The following is a 17,165-nucleotide window of genomic DNA, read 5'->3' on the forward strand; positions in this document are numbered from 1 at the left end:
GCCATGACATCAGCGGTGCCCTGGAGCCCTCCAATATAGACACCAGTATCCTGGAGGAGTACATTGGCAAGGAGGACGCCTCTGATCTGTGAGTCACCTCAGCTGAGACCTCTGGGCAGTTCCCTGCGGGAGGGGATGGAACTTCCCCTCGGGCCTGGGGACCTGGGGGCTGAGCCCTCCTCCCTTCCCCACAGCTGCTTCCCTGACATCTCTGCACCAGCCAGCACAGCCTCCTTCCCCCACGGGCCACCAGCCATTCCTGGCTCCAGCGGGCTCCACCACCTGAGCCCCCCTGGGAGTGGACCATCCCCCGGGCGCCATGGCCCCCTCCCACCCCCGACCTACGGCACCCCACTCAACTGCAACAACAACAACGGCATGGGCACCGCCCCCAAGCCCTTCCTGGGGGGCTCTGGGCCTCCCATCAAGGCAGAGCCCAAGCCTCCCTATGCCCCAGGGTGAGTGGGGGCAGGGAGTGGGTGGGGACAGGATACAGGGGCACAGCGGCCACTGTCGGGCAGATGCTGGCCTGTGAACTCACAGTGGGTAGGGTTTAAATAACAGACTCCCTATGGGTGGGTTCCAATAGGGGTGACACCAGGGTATTAGGAGACTTATGTGCTTTTTTCTGAGGCCACGAACAGCCACCAGGGTTCTGAGAACACTGAGGATGGATGGTAGTGCTAGAAAAATGTTGGAACAGAATCGGAAAGACCCAGGACCCCAGTCAGCACTCACAGGAACCCAAACATACATATGCTCACCCACAGGGCACCCAAGCATGCTCCCATGCCCCCATCGACCTATGGAGCATTTAGCTGACATTTTCTGTGTCCCCGAGAGTTACCAGTGAGTGGCCTCTTACCTTGTGGAGCCAAGATCAGTTACATCCTGGGGGGAACTTGGCTCTGCCAGCCTTCCCCATCTCTCTATGACTGACTGCACTGATGTCTTGACCCAGGTCTGACCCTGTGCCTGGCTTTGACCACCTGCAGCTATGGCCCAGCCAGCCTCCAGATCCTGTGGTTCTCAACCTTCCTAATGCTATGACCCTTTAATACAGTTGCTCATGTTGTGGTGACCCCCAACCATAAAATTATTTTCATTGCTACTTCATAACTGTGATTTTGCTACTGTTATGAATTGTGATGTAAATATCTGATATGCAGAATATCTGATATGTGACCCCTGTAAAAGGGTCATTTGACACCCCCCTCAGGGGTCATGACCCACAAATTGAGAACCTGTGCTCCAGAGCATGCTCAAGGGGACATGTCCACCAGGCTCTCCACAGACCTCAGTGAAGCAGGGCAGAGGTCTTGTCTTTAGGTAGAAGGCTACAGGGGGCATAGATGATGCAGTGTCCAGTAGCCTGGCACCAGCCCAGTCCTCCCATTCGTCAGCTTCTGGGCTTGGTGACCCATGACCTCTGCCAGAGGCTGGGTTTCCTCACCTTTAACATGAGCCCACATTCATGGTGGAAACTAAGTGGAGGAAAGCAGAGAGGAAGGAGGAAGTACTGGGTCGATATATTTGACACATTGTCAACAGAGGCTCCTGAGGACCTGGCTTAGGGTGACTGTAGTGGAGGCCAGGCACACTGTGCCAGGGACAAACCTTAGTTGCTTGAGGATGTCTCTAAGTCTAAGCTGCCTGATGTGGAAGGGAGAGGGCTAGGGTTTAGCAGGCACAAGTGAGCTCCTTGGCCTTCCCCTGAACCAGCTCAAATGGCCCCTGCAGAGCTGGTTCAGAGTCACATGGCACCCTGGTCTAGGCTTTGTTCTAAGCAATAAACAAGACAGACATGTGCCCCACAATGGGTGGTGAGAGAGGCATCGATGTACCACAGGGCTGAGGGTGTGTGGCAGAGTACTTTCTGGTGTGTGCAAGGCCCTGGATTCCCTCTCCAGCACTGTAAAAATAAAAGAATACACCACCAAACAGGAAATAACAAGTGAGAATATGAAAGAACACAGGCTCATGTGAGCCGGGACATTTGACGTCAGGGACCAGAGGGTGTGAGAGACACTGTTAGGAGGTACGGGGGCCAGATGGGAGGTGGACTTGGGGTAGAGCTGGGTCAGCACACGGACTGAGGCCCTACCCTGCCTACTGTCCCATGTTATCCTTAGGACCGTTGTTTTGGGGTCCACTTTTTTTATTTGAGGTCCGAACTCAGGAGCTCTTCATGCATGCTAGGCAAGTGCTCAACCACTGAGCTACATCCTGGGCCCCCTCTTTCACTTTTTGAGACAGGGTCTCACTAAGTTGTCCAAGTTGGCCTTAAACTAATTCTGTAGCCCTGGCAGGCCTTGAACTTGTGATCCTCTGTTCTCAAGCCTCCTGAGTAACTTGGGGTACATGACTGCATCAGATTCAGGATCTTTATTCTTGAGCTGATTTCAGAGATGTAATGAGGCCTCCACAAGTGGGGGGCGGCGGGGGCCGGGGAGAGAAGTGGGCATGGCTTGTCCAGGGATGCAGTAAGACTCTACAGTCAGCCCCTGAAGCCTTTCTGGTGGTCCCTGAGCATGGTGGAGGGGAGTCTCTCCAGATGTGGAGATGACAGATGACCAAAAGCAAAGTCGGATCCCTGGGCAGCTGCAGTCGTCCTCTCTCTGGGCGAGGACACGGTTTGCACAGGACATGTTGACCTCTGGGCTTGCGTTTGTTCTTTTGCCTGAACCACTGATAAAATAAAACTTACAAGGGAAAAAAAAAAAAAAAAAAAAAAACCAGCCAGAAAAGCTGGCTCCCTGCCCAGTTCACACCCCGGCTCACACCTGCCTATGGCAAGGCAACTCCTGGTGACCCACTGAACCACCTTAGACCCAGCCCCCAGGTCCAAGGATTTCCAGGAAGCTGGAGGCTTCAGTGGGTGCTGAAGGGAGGTGGAGGCTTGTCCCCTCGTTCCGAGGAGGGGGATCCTTCAATCCCTGTACCACCATCAGAGAGAGACCTGGCCACTGAGCCACAGATAACCATTATTAGGTTTGGAGATCCAGGGCAGGATCCCAAAGTCCTTCACCCACAGTTAAGCCATGGATCCTTCCAGGGCTTTAGGATAGTTGAACAGAGATACCCTGGGGTATCTGTGAGGAGATCTCAATGGCCTCAGTCTCTGGCGAAGATGGGGGGGGGGGATCTTTGCAACCCTGCCCACCAGAGGAGCTGCCAGGCTTGAGGGTTGGTGGGGTCTGGGGGTTCAACTGCTGGCCCAACCGTCTCCCTCCTCCGGCCCCCTGCAGCACACTGCCAGACTCGCCCCCAGACTCAGGCTCTGAGGCCTACTCCCCTCAGCAGGTGAATGGTGAGTCCAGCGGGCAGCGCCACCCTCCCCCTCTGGGTTTGGGCAAGTGGTTGGTGCAGGCTTATCAAGGAAAGAGGGAGGAGGGAGGGAGGGGGCCAGCGGCTGCCCAACGGGCCAGATTATCGCTGGTCAAATACTCCTCGGCGCTGGCTATTGTTCCCCCATGGGCGGGTGGGGAGCCTGGTCCTGCCTCAGAGCAAGTGTCCCCGCTGGTGATGCCACCGTCTGGCCCCCTGCGCCATCATGGACGCGCCCTTTGGCGGTAAGTGGACAGCTGAGGAAGGGTGCTGCTGGGCCCACCTTTCCAGGGCGCTGAGGGGCACAGTGGGCCCCCATGTGGCCAAGAGTAGAATGATCACGGGCAGACTGAAGAGGGGTCAAGAGTTCTGTTTATCCTACCAAAACATCCCTGGAATGCTTCCTGAGGAACAAAGGGAGCTGCAGCCCCCTCAGGCTGGGGGGGCTGGCCCCTGGAACGGGAGTGGGGCGGCCGTGGGGAGGAGGCTGGGTGGGGGACTGGGCTGGGGTCTCCCGGAGACTCTTTCTTCAGGCTTCAAAGGAGTTAGAGACTGGGGATCTCCAGAGGGGCTTGGCCTGGACAGCCTAGGGGAGAGAGCTGGCTAGGATGAGGAACCACCCCGGCACAGAGTCTGACTTCTCTGTCCAGACTCTAGTAGCTGGCTTTCCAGTCTCCCCACCCAGCCTCTGGCATGGCTCAGGAGGGCACGGAAGCAAGAGGTCGTGCCTAGGGAGAATGGGTGAGGTGGGTCTCTGACTCCTGTTCCCCTCTCTTTCTCAGACCCCCATCTTCTGCGCACCATAACCCCGGAGACTCTGTGCCACGTGGGAGTTCCTTCCCGCCTGGAGCACCCGCCCCCGCCTCCAGCCCACTTGCCAGGCCCCCCACCACCCCCGCCACCCCCACCTCACTACCCTGTCATTCAGCGGGACCTCTACATGAAGGCTGAGCCCCCCGTACCCCCCTATGCTGCCATGGGGCCGGGTCTGGTGCCCCCCGAACTCCACCACACCCAGCAGACTCAGGTGCTACACCAGCTGCTGCAGCAGCACGGAGCTGAGTAAGGCCTGGTTAGAGCCTCCTTGGCAGGAAGGTGGGGTGGGAGGAAGGTGGGGTGGGAGCCAGGGTGTCGAGAGCAGGGAGACAAGGTTACCCTAGGGAAAAACAGAGGCCCTACAGGAGCGATGCCTGGAGGGCCTACGGCCATAGCTGATTAGTGACAGCTACCCCAGTCACAGATGGGTAAACTGAGGTTCTAAGAAAAGAAAATAGTTCTCCCAGGTCATGGACTAGGAAAAGGCACAGCCAAGACTTGAAACTGGAACTGAATTCTTTTTTTTTTTTTTTTTTTTTGGTTTTTCGAGACAGGGTTTCTCTGTGTAGCTTTGCGCCTTTCCTGGAACTCACTTGGTAGCCCAGGCTGGCCTTGAACTCACAGAGATCCGCCTGGCTCTGCCTCCCAAGTGCTGGGATTAAAGGCGTGCGCCACCACCGCCCGGCTGGAACTGAATTCTTAATCCAGACCCCAATGCCTTTTTGCCCACTTACTGAAATCCTCAGGTTTCTTTTCTTTCCTTTTTTTTTTTTTTTTTTTTTTTTTTTTTTGAGACAGGGTTTCTCTGTGTAGTTTTGGTGCCTGTCCTGGATCTCACTCTGTAGACCAAGCTGGCGTCGAACTCACAGAGATCCCCCTGTCTCTGCCTCCCTAGTGCTGGGATTAAAGGCGAGCGCCGCCGCCACCACCACCCCCGCCCCCCCAGCTTATCCTCAGGTTTCTGAGAGTAACAATTGTAGGGTGCTCTGTGTGATACAGATGCTCTGTTGCTCTGTGGAGGCACAGACCCCCGCCCTCCTGGATTCCATCAGGGTAGGGGTAAGACTGTAGCAAAGACAGAGAATAGGAACACTGAGTGACAGGCTAGAGTACTGAGAAGGTACCTGAGGGCTTCCTGTAGGAAGCGTCTTCCTGGCTGGGCATTGCCTGCTGAAATGGTGCCTAGGGGAGAGTGGTGGGCACTGCACAGGAGAAGGCTCAGGGAGAGAGAGCCGGCCCCCATGGCACTCACCTTTGCTTCCCAGACTCCCTCCACACCCCTCAAAGAAGAGGAAGCACTCCGAATCGCCCCCCAACACCCTCAATGCCCAAATGTTGAACGGAATGATCAAGCAGGAACCTGGGACTGTGACAGCCTTGCCCCCACACCCCGCCAGAGCACCATCCCCACCATGGCCTCCCCAGGGCCCACTCTCACCTGGCACCAGCTCCTTGCCCCTCAGCATTGCCCGAGTCCAGACTCCACCTTGGCACCCACCAGGTGCACCCTCCCCAGGTAGGTGACTGACTGACCATTGCAGCAGGGGAGTGGGAGCCCTGGGCTCCTAGTATATAATCTGACCTAGTATTCCCTCCCTCCAGGCCTCCTGCAGGACAGTGATAGCCTCAGTGGCTCCTACCTGGACCCCAATTACCAGTCCATCAAGTGGCAGCCGCATCAGCAGAACAAGTGGGCAACCCTGTATGACGCCAACTACAAGGAGCTGTGAGTGACCCGTGCCACCTAGCCACCTTGTCTTGGGACAGCTTAGGACCCCACTGAGGTCCTAAGTCAGGGCCTCCGAGTGCTCAGGGTTTTAAAAGAATCACATTTGACAGAAGAGCCAACAAGCTCAGGGAAGAATTAGGCCCAGGGCTCAGGCTTCAGGGCCTCTGGTCAGCCCAGGTCTCTCTAAAGGTAGTGGTATCTACCAGGGAGGGGCCATGGGAGCCAAGTCAGGAAGAAGTGGGCGGAGGCATGCCTCCTGGCCCCTCCTCCAGGTTCTCCTCCTACATTCCCGGAAGGTAGCAAGAGGCTTCACAGAAGCTAGGCCCTTACAGCAGCCCCCTCCTTGCGGAGGGAGGAGGGGAAGGGGAGGCTGGGGGTGTGGCTGCCCAGGGCGTTCCTGTTTCTTCCTCAGCACCACACGGATCTAGCTTCCCAGGCCCCAGGCCAAGAGCCCAGTGGGGACCACCCTCCTTCCTCCCCTAAAAGGCCAGTGGGTGCGTCAGAGGATGACGCCCCTCAAGGTCCTTCCGACTTAGCCAAGCAGGAGCTAGATGATTGGGGCTGAGACAGGCTTCCTGGAGTGAGTGTCCTGAGCTGTGGGATTTCTATCCTGTAGCTCCCAGGGCTGGGTGGGGTGCGATGCCCAGTTGTGATGGCCACTGAAATGATCTAGATGGTGTTTATGGGATCTGGTCCCTATGGCCTGGAGAGAAATCCCTCTATTCACATTTCCATACTCCTTAGGCACTTTGCTATCTCCCCATCTAGGCCCCAAGGCCAGAGAGCTAGCAGCAGAGGTCCCCAGTGTGGCCCAGGTACTTTCTGGTATTTTCTTAGGTCAGACAGATGGGTGAGCCCTGTAAGGGAAGAGAGGGTGAGACCAGGCCCTCCCTTGGAACTTGCTCATGAGTGGAGAGGCATTCTCCCTGTCCAGCTTTCTGTGGGTGTCCAGCGGGGTACCTCAGGGGAGGATGAGTCAAGTCCTAAGTCAGTAAGTGCTCTCTTTACTGCCCCTGGAGGTGCCCTAAGGCTCCAGACACTGGCTCAGTGACAGACGGCAAGTTTCAGTTGTTCCTGAGGGGGAGGTCAGAAACCAGAAGTACTCCCCTCTCTGGGGCAGTTGTGGGAGTCAGAATGAGGGCACTGGGGGCCTTGAGCAAGGGGGTGGGCCAGGGTGGGTCAGGGTGGGCCCAAGGCAGAGCTGGCTCCTGGTTCCACCGTTTCCATGGCAACCAGCTGTCAGACACAGTGAAACTCTGCAGATGCGGCCCCTCTCATCCCATCTCCCACAAGGGAGGGGGTTTCAAGGCAGTGTGTGGGAAATGGTTAAGTGTGCTGAAGGGTGGCCAAGGCCTTCCTCTAGAGTCCCCTCACTTCTGGTGGGCCTTTAGAGCCTTGGCTTGCTTCCTTCATCCCAGCATAGAACAGTGGGTGGCCCCGGGCATGTAACAAAAAAACCTGTGCAGCTCCTCTTGGGGGCTTTAGTTTCCAGGCGAGCATGGGACTGGACCCCTTGGTGGTTTGAGGGATCTTGGAGGACACAGAATAAGTAATGGCGTTGGAACAGGGCCTATAGGAGGAAGCACTATTCCGTATGTAGCTTGGGGGACTACTGGTGAGTCTCGACCCCGTCCCCCTCCCCGCCTCTAGGCCTATGCTCACCTACCGGGTGGACGCCGACAAGGGCTTCAACTTTTCGGTGGGTGACGACGCTTTTGTGTGCCAGAAGAAGAACCACTTCCAGGTGACCGTGTACATCGGCATGCTGGGTGAGCCCAAGTATGTGAAGACGCCAGAGGGCCTCAAGCCACTGGACTGCTTCTACCTGAAGCTGCATGGAGTGAAGGCAGGTTTGGGGTCTGGCTGGGAAGGGAGAGCAGCAGGACCAGGGATGCAAGTGATGAGGAGATACCCCACAGCTGTATCTCATGGCTGCCCTCCACCTCCGCCTCTTCTAGTGCCCGCCACCTAGATGTGGGGCTGCTCGGACCTCACCATCTCCCTTATGCCTTGCCTTCCTCCCCACCCCAGACCTCAAGGCTTCACCTCCAAGCCAAGACCCATCCTCTGGCCCTCTGGTGGATGCCTCAGCTCTCAGAACCAAACCAAACTCCCTGCCACTTGTCCCTCTCCCCTGCTCCACCTCAGGGTCCTGGCTACTCAAGCCAGATATCTAGGGACCCTCCTAACCTCAGCTTGCTGTACACTTGGCTCTGTTTGGAGGCTCTGGAGTAGCCCTTACCTCCACCCCTCGGCCTCTCCTTTGGCTTGAGTCATCCCATGTCTGAATATCCAATCAGCTTCTACTCTGGCCCCAATCCCAATGACACATGTGGTTGCAGTATACCCCTTCCTTCCCAAGACTCCAGAGTCTTCCCACTGTCTTCTAAGCTGTGCCCACAGGGCCTTAGAAATCCATCGCCGCGTGTGCTGGGTCCCACATTTGCACTCCTTGAGATGCCCTCCTGAAGTTCCATCCCAGTCCAGTCCCATTCCTCTCGGCAGACGCCATCTTGTTGTCCCTCTGGGAAACCTCCCCCAAGGCCCTTTGTGACTGAGGGGTTCCATAGCACAGCTACTGGAGCCCATGAGCTGCCTGGGGACAAGACAAGGTGTGTCTGATTCTGTCACAGGCTGGGCCTGGCGTGTTGGCATGGTTCAGCCACTGTTTCTGAGAGGCTATGTACCGGTATGTGAGAGTGACTGAGATGCTGTGTGTGTGTGTGTGTGTGTGTGTGTGTGTGTGTGTGTGTGTGTGTGTGTGAGGGGGCTGGCTGCAGGCGAGAAGAGTGTGCAGGGATGGGTATGGGTCATAAGACTAACTGGAAAACATGGATGTGCATGGAGAAGTTAGGGATGACACGGTGACGTGTTGACATCATGGAGGTGACCATACCTCACCATACGGAAGCAGCGGAAGTAATGAACTGTGAGCTGACGTGAAGGCTACGTGTGTCATTGAAATGGCTTGGGAGTGTGGAGTGTGGATGGGGAGGCCCCTGAGTGTGTGAGAAAGTGAAGTGGAGGCAGAATTCTGCTGCAGACCAGGGTGAAGGGATGAAGGAGGAAAAGACCAGGAGGGGAACCTTATCCTGAGGTGCCCTGGGCCTGTTCCTCTCCAGCTAGAGGCCCTGAACCAGTCTATCAACATTGAGCAGTCACAGTCGGACAGAAGCAAGAGGCCCTTCAACCCTGTCACGTGAGTGTCCAGCCCTGTGGGGGTGGTGCCTGGAAGGGCCCATCTTAGACCTGGCCAGGGAGACACACTCGGGCGCGCACGGTGTGCTTTGCCTGCGGTCGCTCTGCTGCACGGCTCCTGGCAGCCTCCTTTTCTGCTCCCTGAGCATCTGCTCATCCTCTGCAGGGTCAATCTTCCCCCTGAGCAGGTCACAAAGGTGACCGTGGGGCGGCTCCACTTCAGTGAGACCACTGCCAACAACATGCGAAAGAAAGGCAAGCCCAACCCTGACCAGAGGTGAGCAAGCCAGCCTGGCCGCATGAGTCTCTCCCTTCCGAGCAACGGGTCAAATAGGGGCCTCCATGGGGCAAGCCAGGGACAGGGTCCACAATGGGAACCTGAGGTTCAAAATATTTGGCAGATTTAGGGACTCAGGCTCAGAAGACTGATGACTGAGTTCAGAAACAGTTCTGGGGCTCCTAGTGGTGGACCCAGAGAGGAATTCTGCCCCCTAGTGGAGGCTCCTGTTTCTCCTCTGGGATCCTGGGATAACTCCACCTCCCGGGGTGTGATGACAGAGTGAGGCAGTGTACCCAGGCACCTGGCCCAGGGAGGGTGGCTAGGGGCACCCCTGAGTGTTACTGAGTCCCCGATGTATCCCAGGTATTTCATGCTGGTGGTGGCCCTCCAGGCGCATGCACAGAACCAGAACTACACACTGGCAGCCCAGATCTCAGAGCGCATCATTGTGCGGGTGAGAGTCATCTCCCCCCAGGGGCAACATCTCCCTTGAGCTAGAAGAAATGGCATCAAGAAAATACTATGGGATGGGGTTGGGTTGGGTGCACCTCTTGTTGGGCCCTGGTTGTGTGGCCTTGGGCTTCGTGACCCTATCTAGGCCGCAGGGTCCTTTTCACCGTAAAGCACGAAGGTGGATCACACCTAGTAGTCTCCTGGGTCCCACAAGTGACTCAAGGTTGTCACAAGGAGCAGGGCAGTTGATTGAACACGTCGGGGCAAGGAGACTTGACTAGGAAGGGTGTTCCTGGGGTTTCCCCTTTTCTCAGGGCCCTGAAGTTCCCCCTAACTCCAAGACTGATCCAGATCCAACTTGCCATCGTAGGCCTCTAACCCAGGCCAGTTTGAGAGTGACAGTGACGTTCTGTGGCAACGGGCACAGCTGCCAGACACTGTCTTCCACCATGGCCGTGTGGGCATCAACACAGACCGGCCCGACGAGGCACTGGTTGTGCACGGCAATGTCAAGGTCATGGGATCTCTCATGCACCCTTCAGATTTGCGGGCCAAGGAGCATGTACAGGAGGTAGGGTTGAGGCCACAGGTGAGGGGCAGTGCTGTGGGTGATGAGTAGGACCAGTGGGAAGGATGCCAGAGTAGGGGTGGGGAGGCTGACTCTGCACCTCTGTACCAGAGTCTCCCTTCCACACTGCAGCCCCAGGCTGCCACCTAGCTGTACCTGAGGCCTGCTCTGGAGGAGGGGAGGAGGGTTCAGCATTCATTGGCTCTATCCCCTGGCAGGTGGACACCACTGAGCAGCTGAAGCGGATCTCGCGGATGCGGCTGGTGCACTACAGATACAAGCCCGAGTTCGCTGCCAGCGCGGGCATTGAGGCCACCGCACCAGAGACAGGTAGAGATGTGCCTGTGTCCTCAAGTTCTGACCAGTCTGTCCTATCTCTTGGAACTTGTTCCCAGAACCCTCTGCATTGATCTTTGGAGTTCCACCCTCTGAAATATTGACCCCTCTGCTACTGGACTAGCATGTCTCCCAAATCTTTGGATCCCTGCCCCTGGACTCGTCATCCTAAGCGTCACCTGGCCTGAAATCTTTGTCACACAGCATTCAGAGACTTTGCATCCTCTCAGAACCCCACCTCCTTCCCCTAAGACACTGCTAGGATCCTACCTTCCCCATAAATCTCACATCCTGAGCCTGGGAACTTCGACAGTTGTCTGAGGGAGCCCCTGCTCCAGGGCTCCTCAAAACTCAACTCTCAGGTACTTCTCCAGGAAGCTACGAGCAGCTGTGGGCAGGACCCCCAGCCACACAACACACCCTTGGCTTGTCCCCAGGTGTCATCGCACAGGAAGTGAAGGAGATCTTGCCTGAGGCTGTGAAGGACACAGGAGATGTAGTCTTTGCCAACGGGAAAACCATAGAGAACTTCCTGGTAGTGAACAAGGTCAGTTATGGGGGACTGGATGAAGCTCTGGGACAGAGGGGCTAGCCAGCGGGGGGCACTGGCTGGCAGAGGGAGGAAGGAAGAACTTTCCTCCAGAGTCCCTCCCCACCACACAGGAAGGGGGCCAGTATTCAAGGTGGAGGGACAAGTTAACCCCTGGAGGCTGTCTGGTACAGGGCAAGATGAATCCCACTGAGGTTGCACTCCCCCCACCCCCGTCAATTAAAAGAGGATAGCTCAGTGTGTCACGTAGTTGTCTCAAGACTCGAAGGTACGGTTTATTATGAAGGGAATATCTGCACTTAGCGCCATGAACCTTGTGTACAGAAACAGACAGATGGCACATTTTACCTGCCTGAGGGAGCAGACCCAAGGGCTGGCGCTCTGGCTTGAGAGAGGCAAGGCTGTTCAGGTAGATATTCAGCCTAGGCAGGGGCCAAAAGACATGCTGTGTGAACCAGGGCTCGGCTGGAGCAGAGGCCACCTCCAGGCAGGGATGTGTCTAGGGCCTCTGTTGGCTGTGGAGAGTGGGGATTCTGCTCCTGCCCCCCATCCAGCCCGCAGCTTGGGGACTTCTTGGGCTGCTGATGGTGTCCTCAAGGCTGTTGTTGCCCGGCAGGAGCGAATCTTCATGGAGAATGTGGGGGCTGTGAAGGAGTTGTGCAAACTGACAGACAACCTGGAGACGCGCATTGATGAGCTGGAGCGCTGGAGCCACAAGCTGGCCAAACTGCGTCGCCTTGACAGCCTCAAGTCAACTGGCAGCTCTGGCGCCTTCAGGTGGGGGTACCGGGCGGGCTTGGGGGGCAGGAGAGACCTCCTTCTGCAAAGCATCCTGACCCCTTGTCCTCTTACTGCAGCCATGCAGGAAGCCAGTTTAGCCGGGCAGGCAGTGTCCCCCACAAGAAGAGGCCCCCTAAGGTGGCCAGTAAGGTGAGGCTGTGCAGGGTTGGGAGGCTCACAGGGCCAGGCCTTCCTTATCTCCACGGCCTCCCCCTTTCCAGCTGGCACCATTCCAACCTCGTCAAACTCCAGCTCTAACCCCTCCCCTCTCCGCTCTTGACCTTGTGGCCCTTCTATCCCTTCCTGCTTCCTTTCCCTTTGACCGTGAAGAGTGGTGGTGGGGAGACTGGGCCAGGAAGGAGGGTTCCCAAGTCCACCATCTTCTGCTGTGTTCTCTCCCCTTGGTCGCCAGTCATCACCAGTGGTCCCAGACCAGGCCTGCATCAGTCAGCGCTTCCTGCAGGGAACTATCATTGCTCTGGTGGTGGTCATGGCCTTCAGGTGACTTGTCTCTTAGACTCTGGGGAGGCTGGAAGAGAGAGTAGAGCTGCCTTACCCCAGTGGGTCAGATGTGCCTGGGTCCAGGCCCTGCAGTTGGGGAGGACCACGGACTGGGAATCAAGCAGCTGAGGTTGGGGAAGGTGGGCTGCCTAGTCTGTCTCCTCCCCCGGGGTCTGGGAAGGGCTATTTGCAGACATCACCTGGGAAGACCACAGAGTCTGCCATAGAGAGACAGTGTTGGGTGGTGGCTTGCATTCAGACAGTGACCCTTTTCTGTGGCTCCCAGCGTGGTGTCCATGTCCACACTGTATGTTCTGAGCCTGCGCTCCGAAGAGGACCTGGTGGATGCTGATGGGTATGTCCCTAGAGATCAGGCTGCTGCTAAGCTCTCTGGCCAGGTGGGACTAATGGAGGGTGGCCTGGGTCAGAGGCATCTCTCTCTAACGGGGTCCAACCTTGGGTTTATAATCTGCCACAGCCTGTTGGGGTGGGAGGGGAGGTCTCCTGTATAGTGGGTGCTTTCTACAGGTCCTCTCTGGCTCCTGTATAGTGGATGCTTTCTACAGGCCCTCTCTGGCCTGCTCAGTACTCCTTCAGGTAGTCCATCTGGAGAACACTTGTAGGAAGAAGGAGGGCCAGGAAGGAGGGCCAGAGCAGGACCTTGGGCTCTGTCTGTCACTGTCACGCCCCAGCTCCTGGGGCTACCCCTGACTGTGTCTTTTCTCTCTCCTCCCCTGTGACTGTCCCCCTCCTGGTCTCTCTATTGTCTCTTAGCTCTCTTGCCGTGTCCACTTCCTGTCTCCTGGCCCTGCTCCGGCCCCAGCATCCTGGGGGGAGTGAGGCCATGTGCCCATGGTATGTGTCTGACCAAACACCCCTCCCTCCTCGGCCTCCTGCTACCCTCCTTCCTGCTTCTGCTCCACATTCCCTCTCCACCACCTCCTGCCCACCCCTGCTTCTCTGGGACTCCCAGCCCTCCTACCCCCTGACCTCGGGCTCTCCCGATGCCTCTGAGCTCAGCCTACCCTTCCTTAGCAGGTCCAGCCAGAGCTTTGGGACCACGCAGCTCCGACAGTCCTCTATGACCACCGGCATGCCAAGCACACAACCCTCTTTGCTGCTGGGTGTGTGTCTGGAGGGATGAGGTGGGGCAGGTGGCTGGGTGTGGGGCTCCAGGGTCCTCCTCCAGCTCATAGAGCTTCTGGCTTCCTCAGTTACCAATTCAGCCTCAGGTCCAGCTCTCCGTACCTTGGACCTGTGCTCCAGCCAGCCCTGCCCCGTCGTCTGCTGCTCCATTCCCACCTCCAGTCCTGTTACAGATCCTAGCCTTGGCCCCACGGCTACCCCTGCTCCAAGCCCCAGGCCCAGCCCCAGCCCCAGCCCCAATCACTCAGGTATGGATGTTTTAGGGGCAGAACCAGGGTGGGCAGGGGTGTTTGGTATTATTTGCATCCAGAGAAAGGCCCCAGAGGGAAAGTGGGAGGGATTCCTGGATTGGGGGGGGTCACCCCCAAGGGAACCAGGAAACACAAGAGGGTTCACAGAAACCCAGGACAGGAGGCAGCTGGTTCTCCTTTTCTCAGCTTATCTTTGCTTCTGTCTATAGGCCCCAGCCAGATGGCCCCGCTGCCAGTCACCAACATCAGAGCCAAATCCTGGGGCATTTCAGCTAATGGCATCGGCTATTCCAAGCACTCCAAAAGCCTGGACCCTCTAGCCAGTCCTGTGGTCCCCTTTCCTGGGGGGCAGAGCAAGGGCAAGAACATCCCCAGCTTCGGTCTCCACAGTCGTGCCCGCAGAGGAGCCCCTCAACCCAGCCCAAGCCCTGCCCAACTTGCTCAGACCCAGGGCCAGCTAGGTACTTGCCCTCTCAACTCTTTATAGCCGGCCCAGCCACAAGGCTGCCTGGGCACAGAACTGTCAGTCAGCAGACACTAGGGATCAGGTCAGAAGCCTCATGCAGATCATGTCATTTAGTCCTCACAACTTGGATGGAGCGATGGCCCAGGAGGCAAAGTACTTGCTTTGAACATATGAAGACCAAAGTTCGATCCCTAGAACGTACCAGGTGTGGTGGCACACACTTGTAATCCCAGGGATAGCAAGATGGAGGCAGAGACTGGCAGATCCCTGGACCTCGCTGGACAGCTAGCCTAGCCTATTTGATGAAGTTCCAGCTAGTGAGAGACCCTGTCTCGGACAAAAAGAGGAAGGCACTGTTGCCATGGTTTCAGTGAGGAACTGGAGACTTAGGTGAAGGGTCCTATAGCCCATCATCAGGCCAGCTAAAATTATGTCTCCACTTTGCCAAATTCCAGATCATGTTCACTCTGTCTCTATGCCAAGGTGGAGAGGATGAGGTCCTAGGACCTCAGCCTCAAATCTTTGGTTTTCACCAAGGTAGAACTCTTTAGCACCGAAGCGTTCTTTCAGGCTGACTTGTGTGTATTCTCTGGGCTCCCGGTAGCCTTAACCAGTGTCTCTACACTGAGATGTGGGCTTCCTCACTTTGACTTTGTGGCTTAGCAAACAGAAACCTAGACACTTTGGGCTGTGCAGAGACAGATGTTCAAAGTGGTGGGGCAGCTCCAAGGGTGGGGAGCTCACCTCCGCTCCATGGATGCTCGGGACAGATATGATGCTCGAGACAGATATGATGCTCGAGACACGCATGGCTCTGCCTGAGTGTGCAGAGGTGAAGACACCTCAAAGTGATGGGTCCCCAGGAGTAGGGAGGGAGCTTAGTCTAGGGCGACCAAGGAGGAAAGCAACCAGAGAAGGCTTCCCTAAGGAGGTGACATTGAGCCATCTTTGAAAGACATCCGGGGGTTGCCTATGAGGAAAGCCATCGTGTCTGTATCAGGTGGCTTCACAGGGTATTGTGGGTGCTGCTAGAAACCTTGGGTTTATGCCTCAAAGAACTGAAAATGTACCAGGTCAAGCAAGTGTTCAGAGGCCAGTGACCACAGCTTCCCACTTCTGGGGTACAGGACTAGGCAGCAGCAAGCCCGAGACATCGAAATGCACACACCTCCTCAACTCCGCGCTGCTCGTGACTCCTCAGTAGAGGGTTTGCTCCACGAGGACCACATGCTGGAGGCAGCCCACGTTGTGTGTACTGCTCTTCTGCCCTTCCATGGCTGGTTTCTGGCTGCCAGGGTGACCCCTGCTGAACCCAGGGCTGGGAAGAAATGTGTGTGGCCAGGAGCAGAGGCCTGAGAATGCCTTCCTGTGCATTGCTGGTCCAGGAAGGACCTCTCCCTGCTTCTGGGTGACTTGGGTCTATGAAGGAGGCGGACCTCAGGCTCATAGGAACTAGCTGGTTCTAGAGCAGCTGGGGAAAGGGTGTGGTGTGATCCTGTTGTGAGGGTCTGGGAAGAAGACTTACTGCTCTCACTGAGGTGTGAGCGGAAGTCCCAGTGGCTGTCATTTATAATTCTACCCCGTCCCCTTCCTCACAGACCAACAGCCTCTCTTCTTACAGACCCAGTGCCATCCCTGACCTCCATCCAGCTGCTGGAGAATTCCATGCCTATTACTTCCCAGTATTGTGTGCCAGAGGATGCCTGCAGGTAGGCTGGGCTCCCTCCTGTCACTCCTAAGAGGGCCCCTCAGGTGCCATGAGCCCAAGGAGTTTGGATGCTCAGATTGTGGCCCTTTGAGGAGGAACTTTTCCCACAAGTTTGGGCAGGGCTTCAGTACAGAAGGAGGCTGAGGAAGAGAGAGGGAGGCTGGCAAAGTGGCCTTGCTGAGGTACCATCTTTGCCCCTTTAGGCTTGGAAACTTCACCTACCACATCCCTGTCAGCAGCAGCACGCCACTGCACCTCAGCCTGACCCTACAGATGAAGTGAGTGCTGGTGTAGGGGAGGGAGGGAACCATGAGGAAGCCTCCAGAGTCTCAGAAAAGTCAAAGCTGAGTGCCCCCTACATTTCCTACACGGAGGGCCCAGGCTGCCTGGGGAAGGGCTGCAGAGGGGTTATAAGCCCCTGCCTCACTGGGACTACATGGGATGGTGGGTGGGACTGGCTGCGTGGGAGATGGGGGAGCTACAGCTACTCAGATGGGAAGCCCATTGCATTAACCCACTTATTCCCTAGTTCCTCTGCCCCTGTGTCCGTGGTGTTGTGTAGCCTGACGTCAAAGGAGGAGCCCTGTGAGGAGGGGGGCTTTTTGCAGAGGCTCCACCCCCATCAGGACACCCAGGTAGGGGCAGGGAGGAAGCTGTGCACTGGTCAGGGCTCAGACCTTCCTCTTCTCTGGGTAGTGATCACCAAATGATGGAAAGCAGAGTGCAAGGGTGTCTACTGGAACACACCCAGCTGGGCTCCTGTGTCTGGGGGAGAGGACATGCGACTCAGTCTTCATCCATTCTGTTGGGCACCTCTATCTCCTGTGACAGTGGCCAGGGGAGGAGAGCTTATAGGGACTGATCTGGGATGAGCATGTAGTGCCCACTGCAGGCAGAGCTGAGCTCCCCACCCCCACTCCCCGGGAGGCAAGTGTGGAGTCCACAGCCCTCAGACTCAGGGCAAGACAGAGATTGACAGATGGTGTTAGAAGAGCCCTGGGCTCAAGGTAGAAGGCTTCCTTGAGGTCCTGTTGCAGCCCAGCTCATGGCGAGTAT

At 56.8% G+C, this 17,165-nt stretch overlaps 1 protein-coding gene across 1 annotated transcript in view; it reads left to right on the forward strand.

Annotated features, from left to right (window-relative positions):
- The window catches only part of Myrf (myelin regulatory factor), a 32,380-nt gene that overhangs the window by 12,088 nt on the left and 3,127 nt on the right, over positions 1 to 17,165 (forward strand). Inside the window, exons 2-24 of the mRNA XM_059252857.1 lie at positions 1 to 88; positions 195 to 458; positions 3,249 to 3,310; positions 4,110 to 4,389; positions 5,409 to 5,659; positions 5,746 to 5,869; positions 7,523 to 7,722; positions 8,999 to 9,071; positions 9,237 to 9,347; positions 9,714 to 9,804; positions 10,174 to 10,374; positions 10,590 to 10,701; positions 11,145 to 11,254; positions 11,874 to 12,034; positions 12,115 to 12,187; positions 12,450 to 12,538; positions 12,825 to 12,893; positions 13,574 to 13,662; positions 13,753 to 13,932; positions 14,145 to 14,396; positions 16,023 to 16,110; positions 16,313 to 16,387; positions 16,639 to 16,744. Coding sequence (XP_059108840.1) covers positions 1 to 88; positions 195 to 458; positions 3,249 to 3,310; positions 4,110 to 4,389; positions 5,409 to 5,659; positions 5,746 to 5,869; positions 7,523 to 7,722; positions 8,999 to 9,071; positions 9,237 to 9,347; positions 9,714 to 9,804; positions 10,174 to 10,374; positions 10,590 to 10,701; positions 11,145 to 11,254; positions 11,874 to 12,034; positions 12,115 to 12,187; positions 12,450 to 12,538; positions 12,825 to 12,893; positions 13,574 to 13,662; positions 13,753 to 13,932; positions 14,145 to 14,396; positions 16,023 to 16,110; positions 16,313 to 16,387; positions 16,639 to 16,744 — 3,149 coding nt within the window. The remainder of the gene's footprint in view (positions 89 to 194; positions 459 to 3,248; positions 3,311 to 4,109; positions 4,390 to 5,408; positions 5,660 to 5,745; positions 5,870 to 7,522; positions 7,723 to 8,998; positions 9,072 to 9,236; positions 9,348 to 9,713; positions 9,805 to 10,173; positions 10,375 to 10,589; positions 10,702 to 11,144; positions 11,255 to 11,873; positions 12,035 to 12,114; positions 12,188 to 12,449; positions 12,539 to 12,824; positions 12,894 to 13,573; positions 13,663 to 13,752; positions 13,933 to 14,144; positions 14,397 to 16,022; positions 16,111 to 16,312; positions 16,388 to 16,638; positions 16,745 to 17,165) is intronic.

Source organism: Peromyscus eremicus, chromosome 1, assembly GCF_949786415.1.
Source record: "Peromyscus eremicus chromosome 1, PerEre_H2_v1, whole genome shotgun sequence".
Taxonomy (NCBI): domain Eukaryota; kingdom Metazoa; phylum Chordata; class Mammalia; order Rodentia; family Cricetidae; genus Peromyscus; species Peromyscus eremicus.